Here is a 19116-nt window from a genome sequence, read left to right as displayed (position 1 = left end):
CTGCTCCTCCTCCACGGGGAGCGGTGTACTGGCTCATGTTAGGCAGGCCATGCATTATGCAGCAGCTTAGGCCACAGCGTGGGATCTCCATGTCCTCGGCTACAGTCCACCTGTCGCTGCTCTGGTCGTAGCGCTCCACGTTGGAGATGGGGTTCCAGTCATTGCCGCCTCCGACCACGAAGAGGAGGTCGTCCAGCACCGCGATGCCAAAGTTTCTGCGGGGGGTGAGCATGGTGGGCAGGGCGCGCCAGGAGTCAGTCAAGGGGCTATAGGCCTCTGCGCTACGCAGGTCGTTTTCACCGTCAAACCCTCCCACCTGAGGACAGGACACATGAGAGGAATGTTTTAGTGTGTGGTTAAGGCAGGCAGGCAGACAGACACTGTATTAATCAATTTAGGGAAATGAGGGCATCACAGAAGCATTAAAATTCAAATGATACATATCTATAAAAATATCTAGTATAAAGCAATTGTCTCCGTGTGCACCTACCACATAGACTTGTCCTCCATACGCAGCGACTCCCACTCCGCTACGCTTGCTGCTCATGGGGGCGATCAGAGTCCACTGGTCGGTGTCTGGGCTGTAGCACTCAGCTGTGAGCAGACGCGTTGGCACGTTGAAGCCACCACAGATGTAAACCTGTAATAAGAAAGAATATTCTAATTTAGTTTATATATTCCATTTGATTTCATTCTACTTTAATTGTCTGTTAATGTTGATGCACCAAAGGACCCAGACACATCTTTTGTATGTGCAAGCTTACTTGGCAATAAAGACATTTATGATTTCTGATCTAACGTTCCTTGTGTTCATCTAGCACCTTGTGTCCCTCAGTTCCACCCACCTTGCCCTGGAGGGCTGCTGCCCCTGCGCTGCTCCTGCGCTCCAGCATGGGTGAGATCGGTGTCCACTGGTTGGTTTCAGGCTTGTAGCGCTCTGCGCTGTTCAGATGCATGCGTCCGTTGTGCCCTCCCATGGCGTAGATACAGCCGCCCAACACGACCACGCTGACGTAACAGCGGCGTGAGTGCATGGGAGCCACCTGCAGCCAGTTGCGAGTGACGGGGTTGAACCGGCGCACACTGCTGAGAAGCTCTATGCCGTCCCGGCCGCCGACGCAGTAGACCACACCGTGGAGATAAGCAGTGTCGTGGAAGGCCCGGGGACTCTCCGCCTCAACGCTCACGTCCATCCATCCACCGGCTCGGATATCGTAAGCCTCCATGCCATTGGTCAGGATGCCACCATGCGAGCCTCCGATGGCCAATAGGACCTCCTGGGGCAGGCGTGGGCGCGTCAGGGGGTTTGGGAGCCTGTCGGAGCCAGGGGGGTTCAGGACGCTGAGGATGAGAGGCCTGCAGTCGTGGCTGTCCCTCACCACAGGGTTGTTCTGGACGTTGTTCAGCAAGTAGTCAGGCCTCATCAAGCCCATGCGAACCTGGGAAGAGACAAGCAGACAGCGGGTACAACTTAGACATTGGTTGTAGACGGTTTCTGTTGCTAGGGAACAGTTTGGACCCAAATGTTTGAGAACCACTGTACTAGGGAACCTAGTGTTGTTTTAATGTAATGCACAGTAATACAATTAGTTACCTTGGGTAGCAGCAAAGGGATGTGTGTTTTACGCTCCTCACGGCAGTGGTCGATCCAACGGAGGACGGCCTCGAACACCGTCTCCTCACTCTTCACGTTCAGGTCATCCCTCTCGATGACGTCCACCAGTTGCTGCAGGGACAGCTCCACAAACTCCTGTGAGACGCGCAACATCTTCTCAAAGTGGCACACGATGAAGAGATAGGCCTTGCCCATCAGGTCAGGGCAGTAGAAGATGTCCGCAAACCTCCAGATGCCGACACAGTTTTCCAGAGACAGCTGGCCTTCTAGGAACTCAGAGCACGCTCCTACTATGCCAGTGACGAGAAGCTGGTCTGCAGCCACCAGAAGCTCTTCCACGTTCTCTGCTGTCACCGGCACAAAGCGTGTGTAGGCGTACTCTATGATGAGCTGCATCATACCCGGGGACACCCCAGAGATGGTGTAGACTGGTTTCTCTGAGTCGCTCCAGCGAGTGAAGAGGGCTCTGTGGGATGCAGAGTATAGAGATATCTGATGAGTAAACAGTAAGCAACATTCTGTCCTTTGTACTAATATATTTTCACTGTAGAAGTATAGGGTCTTAGCACAGTAGAAGTATAGTATCTTTTTACAGTAGAAGTACAGTATAGTATCTGTTTACAGTAGAAGTACAGTATAGTATCAGTTTACAGTATAAGTACAGTATAGTATCTGTTTACAGTAGAAGTACAGTATAGTATCTGTTTACAGTAGAAGTGCAGTATAGTATCTTTTTACAGTAGAAGTGCAGTATAGTATCTGTTTACAGTAGAAGTACAGTATAGTATCTGTTTACAGTAGAAGTACAGTATAGTATCTGTTTACAGTAGAAGTACACTATAAGTATAGTATCTGTTTACAGTAGAAGTACAGTATAGTATCTGTTTACAGTAGAAGTACAGTATATTATCTGTTTAGAGTAGAAGTACAGTATAGTATCTGTTTACAGTAGAAGTACAGTATAGTATATTTTTACAGTAGAAGTACAGTATAGTATATTTTTAGAGTAGAAGTACAGTATATTATCTTTTTACAGTAGACGTACAGTATAGTATCTGTTTACAGTAGAAGTACAGTATATTATCTGTTTACAGTAAAAGTACAGTATGGTATCTGTTTACTAACCAAGCTAACCTGAACCAAGCTAAACTTACCTGAAATAGTCACTGCAGTCACACAGGAGGGCCTTGTGGGCATTCAACTCAGTGCCGTTGACTTTAATAACCACATCACAGAACCTTCCCTCCAGACGCAGCTCATTAAGGATTGTACAGGACATTGTTTCCTTTTCCATGTGGGGATTTTAAATTGTATCTACAGAATATATTCAAGCTTACAGACAAATAGCCGGAAACAACAAGTGAGATCTTCACTTGTCATCTGAGACCTTCTGAGAGAATTGTTGAATATACACAAATGTTCTAGAATGTTCTATTATGACATCATACTGCACAAATGTTCTAGAATTTGTACTATTATGATATCATACTGTGACATCACAAGTGTTCTAGAATGTTTGATTATGACATCATACTGTGATATCACAAATGTTCTAGAATATTCTATTATGACATACTGTGACATCACAAGTGTTCTAGAATGTTTGATTATGACATCATACTGTGCCATCACAAATGTTCTACAATGTTTGATTATGACATCATACTGTGACTGTGACATACGGAACATGTTTGAGATCCATTTGAATAATTTAAATAATATGTTGACATTAAAAAAGAACAAATAAAATGATAAAAAAAACTACATAAAACAATGATACAAATTATAATAAAATATTTCAAATGTATAGAAATAAAGAAAAATAAGACCATGAAATAAAGATAATAATTCATTTAAAAGCTATTTTAAAAAGGTAAGTTTTGAGCAGTGCCAACCGAGTCTGCTGTCCTAACAGACTTGGGGTCTGTAGGGTAAGCACTTATTCCCTCCGCGCTGAACATTTATGGAGATGTATGGGCCTTTTAAGTCAGTGATAAAAGTGTCTTTCAAGGATAAGTGAGCTCCTGCACTGATTATTATAGTTCAATATTCAATATTTGATCACCAAAAACCCCTAAAAAGCATAAAAAGGCCCCTCCCCGCCTAAAAAGGGCCCCCAAAAATAGCACAGGCCCAGTGCCCTTTTCAGCCTTTGAGCACCTGCCCCTCTAAAGTCCTGTGCACGTCCCTGAAGCCGAGGCACCCCGTCCTTTAGCCCCTGGACCAAACCCGCCACCCGCGTGACTGGCACGTAGGCGGGGGTAAGGCCAGTGATGCGGGAGATTACCTGTCCCTGTTTCACGTAGGCCTCCATTGATGGGAAGAATGAGCAGACAATGCCCGTCTCTCGCCAGAGATGACCTATCATGTCATCAGGAACAGGTGCAGGCAGAGGCTCCGGCCACGCCATTAGCGGCTGCGGAGGCCGCCATGAGCTCGGGGAACAAGGCAAGCAACTCCCCTTGCGTACCTCTTTCCACATCACTCGTGTCCCTCACGTACGGGAGGCTGCCATGTCGGGCGCCACCATTCGACGTGGCAGATAGCTGGGCATCTTGTCTCAGGGTCGGAGGTTCTAACCCAACACCGGAGAACAAGGGACCCCAAGGAGACGCAACACTCCCTGCCACACCCCGAGGGGGAGAATGATACGTCTCCACTGGGGCATCGAACAAGAGAGCTCTCGCCCCCTCCATATGATCCTCAGTCTCCATCGGAAATTGAGACGAGGCAAGAGAACTCTCGTCCGGCTCCAGCACAACCTCAAAGCCTGGCCGTTTGCCCCTGCAGCTCGCCGCCCTACGATGAGAACGAGCAGAGGCGAAGAGTCTGCGTCGCAAATCCCCCAGCACCAGAGGAGCTGTCGGCCTGTCGGCCGACTGTCCACTGGCAGGGGGAACCAGGGCCGGAACCAGGCCATCTCACGGGAGTTGGAGGCTCAACGGCCCCTCGGAGAGGCAAACTCACCACCGGGAGCCGCCCGGGCGTATCCGACTGCCACGACCGCGGAGTCAGAGACGCCCCACGATGCATGGAGGACGCGGCAATGGAGAAGCGCTGGTGAAGGGTGACGTTGTGAGCGTCCAAACCCTCCGAAGGTGCAAACATTATGTCTTAGCTTTTCTCGTAAACTGGCGAGAGAGAGAAAAATAAGATACAATGTCCACGTAGCTCCTTTCCAACAACTATTTCGGCACTAAACTCAAGTGGTGTATACAGACACTTGTCTGTGGTGAAAATAGGGAAGGAGCTGTTAGTATGGCCACGTCCCCACTTATGTAGAGTAGCGGATGTGGGTGTGGCCAGGCGGATGGGTGTGTACATGTGGAGACATTTTATTCAGAATTAGATTGAAAGGGATAAGGTTCCATTACGAGCAGAGCGTAAGCTATACGATAATATAACATTTCATTGCCCTGGAATAAAAAAAAGTTTTTACTCTTACTTTTTAGTACTTAAGTACATTTAAAAGTAGAAACTTTTTTACTTTTACTCAAGTGTGTTTTTAGCCAGATACTCTGACTTTTACTTGAGTACGATTTTGAGACGGTACCCATACTTTCACTTAAGTATAATTTCTGGGTACTGTTTACACCCCTGGCCGTAGTAGTACCCTTGAATGAGTGCTCCTGCCAGAGTCTTCAGGGTATTCTTGTTTACCAGAGAGGAGATCCGGTACAAGAATCTAGTTCGTTGGTTGACTTTTTTTATTACATTGGATGCCATTTTGTCACAGGAAAGATTTGCCTCTAGGATGGAACCTAGGTATGTAATTTCATCTTTCCTTGTGACAATATTGTCACCCACTGTAACTAAGAAGCCGTTGGTCTTGCTGAGTTTGTTATTCGAACCGAAGAGAATGGACTCGGTTTTACCCAGGTGTAATGATAGTTTGTTATCAGCGAGCCAGGTACAGATTCTGCCGTGTTCTGAGCTGAGGGTTTTTTCAACCTGTAACTTGTTCTTGTCAGAGAACAAGATGGATGGATGGTTGGTTGGTTGGTTGGGTGTGTAGATAGATGGATGGTTGGTTGGTTGGGTGTGTAGATAGATGGATGGTTGGGTGGGTGTGTAGATGGATGGATGGTTGGTTGGTTGGGTTTGTAGATGGATGGATGGTTGGTTGGTTGGGTGTGTAGTAGGGGTGTAACGGTACGTGTATTTGTACCACGAATTTACGGTACGGCCGTCACGGTGCGGTATGCGCAGCCATACGGAGAATACGCCCCACAGCGCAAACACACCAGTCCCACATGCATGCACTTGCTAGGCTCGTGCGAGAACAGCGTGCGGCACTCAGAGTCCCCGACTTCAGTTCAGAGCGGCGAAAGTGCACGGAGAAAGGCACATTTACATTGGAACAGCTATTTTAAAATTATTACAATTTTATAGTTTTCTTTAGTTTTCTTGTTCGTGGGAACGTTATATTTTTTCATTCATACATTGTTGTGTTAGTACCGTCGAGAATTTGTATGACGCAATAAACGCCGAAATCATATTGATTATTGCTTTTCGAAAGCGATCCCATGCACTCGAGTGTGTATCTAGACCCACGTTACAAGATATTACTGCCGGAGGAATTTCCTCGATGCACCAAGCGCCACTTCCGGGTTGGCTTGGAGTGTAACTCGCCCGACATCCACCAGGCGGCGGTATTGAGGCGTTGCAATATCAGACAGGGTCCAGCTGCAGTCCTGGAGGGAGGCTGGATGAATTATGAATGCCATGGCGAAAACATTAAATATTGATCCCAAAAACGAGTTAACTTGTTTCTGGCGCACAACGCATGGCGGGAAATAACGAGTATACTCGTTTTTGGCGTCCAATGTGTTAATAATAATAATTATTATTATTATTATTATTATTATTATTATTATTATAATAATAATAATAATAATAATAATAATAATAATAATAATAATAATAATAATAATAATAATAATAATAATAATAATAAAAAAGAATGTATCTACTTTTTCTCCCATTTTCTATTTTTCTCCCATCCCAATTTCGTATCGTCCAATTCTACCCTCCCCTGTCTCGAACGCTGTTAGGCCATGCCTCCCACAAGCCGGCTGCAATGTGGACTAAGCCTTACATCACGTGTCCCCTCCGGTACTCGAGGAAGCAGCAGTCGCATCTTTTCACCTGCACAGCGCGATCTCTCAGCGTCGGGGGTCTGCGTTTGAAGGGCACGCCGCCCCCGTCGCTTCCTGATTCTGCTGCGCAGGCGCACCAACCGACCTGTAGGAGTCGCTGTCCACAACGTCCGATCCCCACCCATCAGCTTCCCACCCCCTAATACTGCCAATTGTATTAGTATGAACGACCAGCCAAGCTGATAGCAATGGCTCGAACCCAGCGTCTCCTGCATTGGTGGTGAGCGCCTTGCCCACTGCACCACCTAGCCGCCACAATAATTATTATTATTAATATATTTTTTTCTGTTGTACCGAACTCGTACCGAACCGTGACCCTGATACCGAGGTACGTACCGAACCGTGGCTTCTGTGTACCGTTACACCCCTAGTGTGTAGATAGATGGAGGGATGGTTGGTTGGTTGGGTGTGTAGATAGATAGATGGATGGTTGGTTGGTTGGTTGGGTATGTAGATGGATGGAATGTGATGCTATCTAACTATCTAGCTATCTATCTCTGTGTCTGTCTGAGTGATTCTCTCTTTCTTTGTCTCCAGGCAGGACAAGGAGTCCTCTAAGGCAGTGCAGGACCCAGAGGCTCCTCCAGGTGCCCCGTCATCGCCACCGTGTGGCTACCTGCAGGCGGTGGACAGCCAAGGGGTCCCTCTGTGTCTGTCCTGCCAGCAGGCCTGTCCCTCCACCGGAGGGCCCTGGGACACCCGCTTCTGCAGCCACAGGTACAAAATACAGCCAGGAAACCAAACCAAAGAGATAAAAAATCTAGAGTAGTTTTCACAGCTACTGCACCATGTGGTCTCACAGTTACTGCACCATGTGGTCTCAGAGCTACTGCACCATGTGGTCTCACAGCTACTGCACCATGTGGTCTCTCAGCTACTGCACCATGTGGTCTCAGAGCTACTGCACCATGTGGTCTCTCAGCTACTGTACCATGTGGTCTCAGAGCTACTGCACCATGTGGTCTCTCAGCTACTGCACCATGTGGTCTCAGAGCTACTGCACCATGTGGTCTCTCAGCTACTGCACCATGTGGTCTCTCAGCTACTGCACCATGTGGTCTCAGAGCTACTGCACCATGTGATCTCACAGCTACTGCACCATGTGGTCTTAGAGCTACTGCACCATGTGGTCTCAGAGCTACTGCACCATGTGGTCTCAGAGCTACTGCACCATGTGGTCTCAGAGCTACTGCACCATGTGGTCTTAGAGCTACTGCACCATGTGGTCTCACAGCTACTGCACCATGTGGTCTTAGAGCTACTGCACCATGTGGTCTCACAGCTACTGCACCATGTGGTCTTAGAGCTACTGCACCATGTGGTCTCAGAGCTACTGCACCATGTGGTCTTAGAGCTACTGCACCATGTGGTCTCACAGCTACTGCACCATGTGGTCTTAGAGCTACTGCACCATGTGGTCTTAGAGCTACTGCACCATGTGGTCTTAGAGCTACTGCACCATGTGGTCTCTCAGCTACTGCACCATGTGGTCTTAGAGCTACTGCACCATGTGGTCTCACAGCTACTGCACCATGTGGTCTTCACTGTTTGGCCGAGTAGACGAGATCCTAACAGATAATGGGCCACAGTACACAGGGCAGGCCTTCCAAATGTTTGTAACAGACTGGGAAGTCAAACACATCACAAGCTCTCCCCATTACCCAAAGAGCAATGGGTTCATTGAAAGGCACGTGAGACACATCAAATCAATTGTGACCAAAACCCTGGAACAAGGAGGCAATCTACAGATGGCATTACTACAAGTCAGAGCAACGCCCATTGACAGTAAACTGCCATCACCAGCAGAATTGATATTTGGGAGGCCTGTCACCACCCTGCTGCCAAGTCGGGCAGAACCAGGCAGGGAGGAGCATAGGATTCACATGGAACAGAGAACAGCGGACCTAAAAGAGCATCACAACCGCAGCTGCCGCAGAGAATTACCCCCACTCTGCCCCGGACAGCATGTGACTGTGCTGAACAAGGATAGAGGAACATGGCATCCAGCTATCATTGTTAAAAAATGCAATGAGCCAAGAAGCTATGTTGTACAAACACCAAATGGCAACCAGGTCAGGCGGTGCAGGAACCACCTGCGTGAGCTATACGTCCCACAGATGCAGAGAAGTCCAGAACAGACACACTTTGCTGTACCACAGCTTCAAGAGGACACCCACGAGGGCCCACCGGAAACACCTACAATGCAGAGTGACCCACCGGAAACACCTACAATGTCACCCTGTACCACACAGGTGCCCAATAGCCCAGGACCAAGACGCACAAGATGTGGGAGGGTTGTGAACAGACCAGATTTTTACAAAGACTGTGACATGAGCACACAATATTGCACAAGAGATGCCCACTACAGAGGGCCAGAACAACACCAGGAGCACAAGTCTAAATCGTCATGGGGACTCTGTTACTTTGTTATCATTATGGTCTTGGAGGGTGAATGTAAAACTAAATAAGGGGGAGGATTTGCACTTGGTGATGTGATTCAGTGGACTATTGACATAGAGTGTTGTTCTAGTTCCGCTAAGGGAGGTTCGGCATTCTGGGAAAGTATATGGGGCGATGCTGCTAAACAGGGGGGATGTAGTGATATGCAGTAGGTACCATATAATGCCGGGGTGCGACCCGGACGCCTGTTATTTTTCTACAACGGAGTTCGGCGATTTGCGAATCTGATTGGCCAGTGTCATTTCTGGTCATGTGATGCGTACGCCCAATCGTGGGACCGCAAGTTTCTACACTGGTTAGGCTTAGGCGCTCGTTCGAAGTCGGTTAAGGTTAGAGTTTGTCTTAGAGCATGGCGATAGAACGCCTGCCCTGATTCCGACGGTTAAGCTTAGGCACTCTTTCGAAGTTGGTTAAGGTTAGGGTTAGGGTTAGGCGATAGAACGCCAGGTGCTTTGCAGGCTGTTCGACGCGGAAATGGGCAAAGACACAGCTCGTCACGCTATTGGGCGCACATGTCACATGACCAGAAACGTCAGTGGCCAATCAGATTCGCAAATCGCCGAACTCCGTTGTAGAAAATATAGACGTGACCCGGACGATATATAAGAGTGCACCAGTATGTATAAGCGTCTATGTCAACCAAGTAAACTTGAGTCCAGTCTGTCAGTGTCTTCATTGTCTCGATAACACTTCAGGAAGAGTGGGTTTTTCTCCCTACAGAATAAATTGGGAACCTTTAGGTGACAGGGCATGTGTCTGTTCTGTGCACCACCTTGTGCCCAAATCATTCACGGTAGTGCACCAGACAATCACCTTGTTTTTAGTCAACAAGGAAGCTGCTAGCTCAGTGATTTCAAAATGTGCCTTTGAAGCTTTGTTACAAGGATAATGAGCATGACAACCTTTTTAGATTAATTAATTCAAACCTTTATTTATTCTCAAACGACAATTGAGGTCACCCTAATTTTCAATGTTGTAGAGAGTTAGACATTTCAATGCATATATTTTTTTTACAATATAATAATAATAATAAATAATAACTATCTTTATAGCACCTTTCACACATGGACCGCAGCCCAAAGTGCCCCACAGAAAATAGCATTCAATTAACATAGGCATAACATTTGCATACAGTTGACAGCATAAAAACAACGTAGAACGTGCAGACATAAGAATAGGCATAAAATAAGTACAATAAGTACAGTGTTGCTTGAAGGCATGTGAACCCCCCCCCCCCCAAGAACATCCAGTCCCCCAAACACCCAACCACATAATAATAATAATAATAATTCATTTATTTTGTATATAGTTGTAACTGAGGGGTACAATTCCCTGACTGTATTGTTAGATATGATATTTAATACCACTACCTCATGTACTTTAACTTCTGGCCACCCAGTACAAGATATAAGTATGATGAACACTTTCCCACCTGATGAAACGAACCAACACAAATGTACCAAATCGAATATTTAATACAGCAAAAGGTGTATACAACATTCACTTAATTACATTTATGATTTGAAATATTGAATATGCACTTTTATGGCAAATGAGTATTCGTAGGTAAATCAACATTGAATGTCCAATCTCTGGTTGCGCAGGGAGTAAGTATACAACCTGGAATATTTAGGAAACGATAGCGATGGTACTTAAATGATTATAGCTGGATACACTAAGGGGGGGGGGGGTCCCGCTGGTTGTAAGACAGTAGGAGGGGGGGGTTAGAGAAGCCGCTGGCGGTATCCCATCTGGCCGACGGTGTCTTGGGAGAATCCAAAGTCTTGGACACGGTGCCCACAGAACCTCGGGCCGCAGACGAATACAGCTGGACCCTCTGTGGAACGGTATCTGCCGGTCCACAACGGAGAGACGTGGTGCGACCTCACGTGTAGAGCGCCGCCTCACCTGGAGTCCTCTCCGGGGGGTAATTCCAACACTCGGCAGTGTTGGCCTTTATCCATGGAATAATCAAAGCACACAAAGCATAATCCAAGAGCCGTGGAAGGCTCGCCGTCGTCTGGGTAGAGTAATCCAATATACAGGTCCAGTCGCTCTTGACCCGGAGCTCCTCGGATGCAATCACCAGTAGGGGTCTGACCAGCCTGGATAAGCGTCCAGATAACGTCAGAAACGATGGGGGTGCTGATAACTGTAGGACTCTAACCGAACGATGCACCATACATAAATAGACTATTATTAGCTTAATAGAATACGTCCAACTCGACGGTATGGTGCCAAACTATGACCATTCAACTATTAATCTACACGATATCTCAATGCCTATTCTGGGCCAAGTAGGCCTTACTACACCGCACGTGCGTCGTGGGGAGGCTTTTGCGTCTGTCACTCTGTTGGAGGGTAAAGAACTGGACTAAAAGAAAGTTCTACTTTACGAGCGCCATATATATATGCGCTATGAACAAATAGTACCATTCGTATTTCGCCCGGCATATTACTGCGCGGAACCGGGGGTTGCCTCGACATGTTAGGCGGCACGATTGAACTTGGACCTAGGGGTATGGCAACCTGGCGCCAGGTTCTCGTCCAATGGTAGAATGAAACTATTATGGGCTGTTTAGTAGAAACGGGGATATTCAATGCATATTGTACAAGGAATATACAGGGGATATCAAACGATATACAAATACAATTAAATATATATAAATAAATATACATATTCGGTTTAATCTGATCCTTCACAACAGCCGCCCCCTAATTAGTCCCACCTAATTAGCTAAGCAGAGACAGATTAACCGCACTGTCTTCCACTCAAGGTCCGCTGTAAGGGTCAGTCAACTCACAAAGTCATAGGGTCATGGTCATCATCGATAGTATCTGGGAGTCGGGGCAGTTCTATGAGCCTCGCCACGGGACGTGTGTAGGTGCGCCCTTGGACGAGTACTTCAGCTGCTCGGACCTTGCCATCGGCACCGGTGATCACTTTGCTTACGCGGCCAGCTGGCCACATAGCTCTGGGGAGTGACTGGTCAATAATCATGACGACTGTTCCTTCTGTCAAATTGTCTCTCTCTTTTACCCACTTCTGGCGGGTCTGTAGAGACGGTAGGTAGTGAAGTAGGAAGCTGCTCCAAAACTTGTCAGCTAGTACTTGGCTGTACCTCCACATTCTTCGGCCGTTCGCTTCTTCGGGCCTGTACATTGTCTGGGGTAGCGCGGGGTCCAGCCGCCCCATTAGGAGTGTGTTGGGGGTGACTGGGTCGACATCTGCTACATCACTGGAGACGTAACCGAGGGGCTTTGAGTTCAATACTCCCTCGATCTCCGTGAGGACTGTCATTAGGACTTCCTCTGCCACAGTCTGGGCTCCGAGTACGGCATACAGGGCTGTCTTTATAGAACGCACTTCTCGTTCCCAGGTTCCACCGAAGTGGGGTGCGTTCGGGGGATTAAACTGGAAGTCAATCTGGGCTGGAGCGAGGTGGGTCTTAAGTTCTGGGCCCATAGCTTGGAAGCTCTCTCTCAGCTCTCTTTCTCCGCCTTTGAAGTTGGTCCCGTGATCAGACAACAATGTAGACGGGTTTCCTTTCCGTGATATGAATCTCCGGAAGGCCATAAGGAATAAGTCTGTGCTCATGGTCGGAAGGAGCTCGATATGTATCGCTCTGGTGGTCATGCATTTGAATACAATACCCCACCGCTTCTCGGTGCCTCTTCCTCTCTTTATATACAACGGGCCAAAACAGTCCATGCCTGTGGAGTGGAATGGCTTGTCGCCGATTCGGAGGCGACAGGGGGGTAGGTCAGCCATCCGTGGTATGCTGGGCTGCGCGCGGCACTTACGGCAGTCTAGACAGGTTCGCTGGAAGCGCCGTACTGCTTCTCTCCCTTGCAATATCCAATAACGACGTCTGATCTCCGCGAAGACTCTCTCTGCTCCTGCGTGGTGCACATCCTCGTCGTATTTCTTTATGATCAGCTCTGTGACCTTGTGTCGGCTGTTCAAGACAATCGGGTGCTTAATGTCATCTGGTAGATCGGGGGCTCTCCGCAGGCGACCACCCACTCTGATGAGATTATGTGCGTCACTCTCTGGTGCCAGGTGAATCAGTCTGCTGTCTGATGGGACGGGGTTTCCTCCCTGTAGACAGTCTAGCTCATCGGGGAACGAGTCTCTCTGGGCTCGTTGTAGTAGAAGAAGTTCTGCTTCTTCGTAGTCAGCTGCTGACATGTCAGTGGTGGACTGAATCTCTGGGTGGTGCCGCAGGAATGTTCTTTGTTGCGCACTCTCTAGGGTAATGCAATCATCTATGTTGGGGTCTGTGGAGGCGACAGTGCTCAGTCCACAGAACATAGGCTTCTTGTTCTCAGCCTCCTCGTTACTTGCTTCCCTCGGGGTGGGTGTAGGCCAATCTCCTTCCGGGAGCTGGAGGAATGCTGGTCCGTCACTGTAGATGTTGCGACGGGTTAGGTCATCCAGGGACATTCCCCGGGTGATGACGTCAGCTGGGTTGTGTTTGGTATCCACATACCTCCAGCTTGCTTCTTCTGTTAATTCTTGAATCTCGGTGACTCTGACTCCCACGAAGACTTTGTATCTGCATGAATCAGACTTAATCCATGTGAGTACTGTCGTGGAATCTGACCACAAGATTGTTCTATGCACCGGAATGGTGAGTTCACGTTGGATTAACGTGGCTAGATGCGCTCCTGCGAGGGCTGCGCAGAGCTCTAGACGTGGGATAGATTGTTGCTTACGTGGGGCTATTCTTGAGCGGGCCAGTATGAAAGCAGTGTGTATCTCTCCTCCCATCTCTTGGGCACGCAAATAGGCAACCGATCCGTAGGCTCTTTGGGCACCGGCAGCGGTGCGCTGGGCGTCGGCCCGGTCTCTTGCCATATTCTCTTCCATCTGGAAGCGTCTCATCTCCAGACATGTGCGCTGTTCTTCGCTCCGTTGCTGCGCTTGGAGGTGTTCGCGCTCGCTAAGCATCTGTGCTTGGAGCCGATCGCGCTCGGCGGAGGCTGTCAGGCTGACGAGGAACGCCTGTTGTAGTGTCCTCTCCGCTTCGTTGGGGGAAGGCGGTAGTGGAGGTGAGCCGCTCCTGCGTGAGCCGCTCCTGGGGGTACTCGTTGGGGAGTCCTGGAGCTCTAGTTCCTCGGCGCTCTCCTCCTCTTCCTCCGTGCAGAGTTCTCTCTCTGTAGGGTTGTCTTCCTCCCGGGGCTTGTCGGGGACTACTTCTTTAGTAGTGGCGGGGGGTAAAGGCATGTCAATTCCCTCCTGGTCCCCACCGTGGGCTTGGTCAGTTACATTAGGACCTACTAGGGCCTCTGTGGTCGGGGAAACCTGGTCGTTAAGGTCAGACATAATTTTACTTTCTACTTTTACCACGTTTACCGTTTGTCGAAGGCTAGGTAGTTGACTGACAGTGTAAGCCTCTAAGTACTGAGGTGTCTGTCGTCTGCGCCGCGGGCGTTCTAGGTTAGGAGGATCGTTTCGTGGAGTGTTCATCATAGGCCATTTCGATATTAATAACACTATATTAATATTACACTAGTTACCATCCGGCTCGAAGGACCAATTGTAACTGAGGGGTACAATTCCCTGACTGTATTGTTAGATATGATATTTAATACCACTACCTCATGTACTTTAACTTCTGGCCACCCAGTACAAGATATAAGTATGATGAACACTTTCCCACCTGATGAAACGAACCAACACAAATGTACCAAATCGAATATTTAATACAGCAAAAGGTGTATACAACATTCACTTAATTACATTTATGATTTGAAATATTGAATATGCACTTTTATGGCAAATGAGTATTCGTAGGTAAATCAACATTGAATGTCCAATCTCTGGTTGCGCAGGGAGTAAGTATACAACCTGGAATATTTAGGAAACGATAGCGATGGTACTTAAATGATTATAGCTGGATACACTAAGGGGGGGGGGGGGTCCCGCTGGTTGTAAGACAGTAGGAGGGGGGGGGTTAGAGAAGCCGCTGGCGGTATCCCATCTGGCCGACGGTGTCTTGGGAGAATCCAAAGTCTTGGACACGGTGCCCACAGAACCTCGGGCCGCAGACGAATACAGCTGGACCCTCTGTGGAACGGTATCTGCCGGTCCACAACGGAGAGACGTGGTGCGACCTCACGTGTAGAGCGCCGCCTCACCTGGAGTCCTCTCCGGGGGGGTAATTCCAACACTCGGCAGTGTTGGCCTTTATCCATGGAATAATCAAAGCACACAAAGCATAATCCAAGAGCCGTGGAAGGCTCGCCGTCGTCTGGGTAGAGTAATCCAATATACAGGTCCAGTCGCTCTTGACCCGGAGCTCCTCGGATGCAATCACCACTAGGGGTCTGACCAGCCTGGTTAAGCGTCCAGATAACGTCAGGAACGATGGGGGTGCTGATAACTGTAGGACTCTAACCGAACGATGCACCATACATAAATAGACTATTATTAGCTTAATAGAATACGTCCAACTCGACGGTATGGTGCCAAACTATGACCATTCAACTATTAATCTACACGATATCTCAATGCCTATTCTGGGCCAAGTAGGCCTTACTACACCGCACGTGCGTCGTGGGGAGGCTTTTGCGTCTGTCACTCTGTTGGAGGGTAAAGAACTGGACTAAAAGAAAGTTCTACTTTACGAGCGCCATATATATATGCGCTATGAACAAATAGTACCATTCGTATTTCGCCCGGCATATTACTGCGCGGAACCGGGGGTTGCCTCGACATGTCAGGCGGCACGATTGAACTTGGACCTAGGGGTATGGCAACCTGGCGCCAGGTTCTCGTCCAATGGTAGAATGAAACTATTATGGGCTGTTTAGTAGAAACGGGGATATTCAATGCATATTGTACAAGGAATATACAGGGGATATCAAACGATATACAAATACAATTAAATATATATAAATAAATATACATATTCGGTTTAATCTGATCCTTCACAACAATAGTGCTTTTCAAAGACCCAAAGTCGCTGACAATAGGCAAAAAAGAAACAAAGAAAAACAAAGAAACATCCCCATCCAAGACACACACCCCTGATCAAGTATGTCATGACCGAAGGAAAACACAAACAGCCCACATGACGTCAAATTGCTCTTACCTTTGGCCGGTTGGATGAATCCGGCGTCCCAAAAAGTATTCCATGCGATCTGGTGAAGCCCTCGCTTCAGGCTAACAGAAAAGTCCGCCCGGAGCGTTGTCAGTGTGACACCAGGTCTGCAACAGGGGTTACTCCATTCTCGAGACAGCGCCACTACCAGGATCTGGCCGGTACTGCACCTTCGGAGTCCCAATATGCCTTTTCCAGCCAAAATACAACTCTGTGACATGAAATAGGATATTAATATCGAAAAAAAGGAAAAACGACACAGAAACGAGAATCTAAGTTTTTGACAACCAAAGGGTTAAAGTGGAGATGAAGCAGTGAACAATGTGATCCTAGTTTGTTTGTTGTGTACCTTGTGTAAGACAGGGTCCTATAATAAAATGTGAAATCCTGCTTATTTGTCTGAAAAATCAAATATAATTTCCCTGTTTTCGCCATGGGCGGCGCCATTTTGTTGCTGACGTCACGGTGTTGGTTTGGTGTATACACTGCTGATTAGCTGCATAGTAAACATGGACTGTCGGGTCAGTCAAATGTTGCCTACCAAACAACGGGACCGCGGTGGTTCTTTTTGTATTGCTCCTGGCTGTTCAAACAAATTTTACCGTGTGAAAGAGAGAGGAAAGTTGGTTAATTTCCACAAACTACCAGTGAAAAAAACAGTGTTGTTGGCACGTTGGCTCAGGCTGGCTGCACTCAGGCGGCGCGATCAGCCTGTTGGACAGGGAATGAAGATCTCCAGCGAACACTTCATTGCCTCGGATTATGTTGTTGTGGGTGGGAGGTTTGTCCAGAATACCACTAATCAGCTGAAGCCTGATGCGGTTCCCTCGGTCTTCGACAGACAGACCGGGCCCGGCGCACCGGGCGCAGGCAGTTCAGCATCGGGAGCATTTAGCCTGCTGGCTACCTAGCTCCAGTTCAACCAGCCGAGCGATGGGACCATTTAGCCTGCTGGCTACCTAGCTCCAGGTACCAGTGTCAGCTCCCGGAGCGATGGCTAGCTAAGCCAGGTACCAGCGTCAGCTCTCGGAGCGATGGCTAGTTAGTTAGCAGCACCAGCCGGGTACCAGCGTTAGCTCCGGGAGCTGACGCTGGTACCTGGCTTAGCTAGCCATCGCTCCCGGAGCTAACGCTGGTACCCGGCTGGTGCTGCTAACTAACTAGCCATCGCTCCGGGAGCTGACGCTGATACCTGGCTTAGCTAGCCATCGCTCCCGGAGCTAATGCTGGTACCCGGCTGGTACTCCATTTATATTTATATTCAGTTACGCTTTCTATGTCAGACCCATTTCTAGTTTATATAAGTAAACTGTTGTGATCAATATTTCTGGCCTGAGAGAACACAATGAATTCAGTTTTGCTTGCATTTAGTACAAGCTTAAGGCCTATAAGCTCATCTTGCAGAGCATTAAATGAATGTTGTAGATTGTCAGCCCTTCAAGGACAAAATAAAATAATTCATATAAATAGTAAATAAAATGGGGCCTAGGATCGATCCTTGTGGAACACCTTTTGTAATGGGTAATAATTCTGACTGGGTTATGCCCACTTTCACACATTAGTTTCTGCCTGATAAATAGCTCCGGAAGGTGTGGTAGTTTCTCTGTTTGGACATTATAGCTTAATATATAGCCTTGATTGATTGAAAACTTTATTAACAGATTGCAGAATGGGTACAATACAGTACAGCTCAATACACACAATTGTTAAGGGGATGCAGACCAGAGAAAGACTTTCGTCTTGTTTACATCAGGGTTCCCCATTTTCAATTAATCAGGACATATATGACATATACATGACATACAGATAGACAGTACTGCTACATCTATACATTTATGACATACCAGATTTGCAAATACAGTACTGTTTGTGATACAAAAAGAGTCCAGAAAAGAGAGTATATACATTTGGTGGTAGCTGAGATTGTACTATGGTTGGCTCTGAAACCAGATTGATGGGGGCTTAGAACAGAGTGGTTAGAGAGAAATGTTTTGAGTTGGTTATTCACTAGTGATTCCAGGATTTTAGCTAAGCAGGACAACTTGGAAATTGGACGATAATTGTTCAGGTCAGTTCTGTCTCCACCTTTATGCAAAGGAGAGAGATGGGCCGTTTTCCAAATACTGGGAACTATACCTGTTGATGTAGAGATTGAAAATATATGCTATTTGCTCTGTGATGACTGAGCAGCTAATTTAAGAAAGAAAGGGTCGGGCGGCTACGTGGCGTAGTGGGCAAGGCGCTCGCCACGAATGACGGAGACGCTGGGCTTGCCTGTTTGAGCCCAGCGCTCCACATTGTTTTCAGTTTAGCTGGTCGTTCATACTAATACACATTGGCCGTATTAGGGGGTGGGAAACTGATGGGTGGGGATTGGGCGTTGTGGACAGCGACTCCTACAGGTCGGTTGGTGCGCCTGCGCAGTAGAATCAGGAAGTGTCGGGGGCAGCGTGAGCCTTCCACGCGTTACTCCTCGCCACTGAGAGATCGAGCTGCGCAGGTGAAAAGATGCGACTGCTGTTACCTCAAGTACCGGAGGGGACTTGTGCTATGTATGACTTAGTCCACATTGCAGCCGGCTTGTGGGAGGCAAGAAACAGCGTTCGTGACAGGGGAGGGTTGAATTGGATGATACGAAATTGGGATGGGAGAAAATATAGAAAATGGGAGAAAAAGTGGATAAAAAAAAAGAAAGAAAGGGTCCAAGTTGTCCTCCCCAGTCGACTTTCTGGTATCAATAGACATCAACATATTAAAAACTGCATTAGGAGCA

General features: G+C 47.7%; 1 protein-coding gene across 1 annotated transcript in view; it reads left to right on the top strand.

The window, feature by feature from the left end:
- Positions 1–19116, top strand: part of zranb3 (zinc finger, RAN-binding domain containing 3) — a 202725-nt gene that overhangs the window by 179778 nt on the left and 3831 nt on the right. Inside the window, exon 22 of the mRNA XM_084315238.1 lies at positions 7312–7491. Within this exon, the coding sequence (XP_084171364.1) occupies positions 7312–7491 (180 nt within the window). The remainder of the gene's footprint in view (positions 1–7311; positions 7492–19116) is intronic.

Source organism: Notolepis coatsorum (assembly GCF_963971535.1).
Source record: "Notolepis coatsorum genome assembly, chromosome: 1".
NCBI lineage: Eukaryota > Metazoa > Chordata > Actinopteri > Aulopiformes > Paralepididae > Notolepis > Notolepis coatsorum.
Note: the sequence above shows the minus strand (reverse complement) of the source record. Positions and strands in the feature narration are given on the sequence as shown.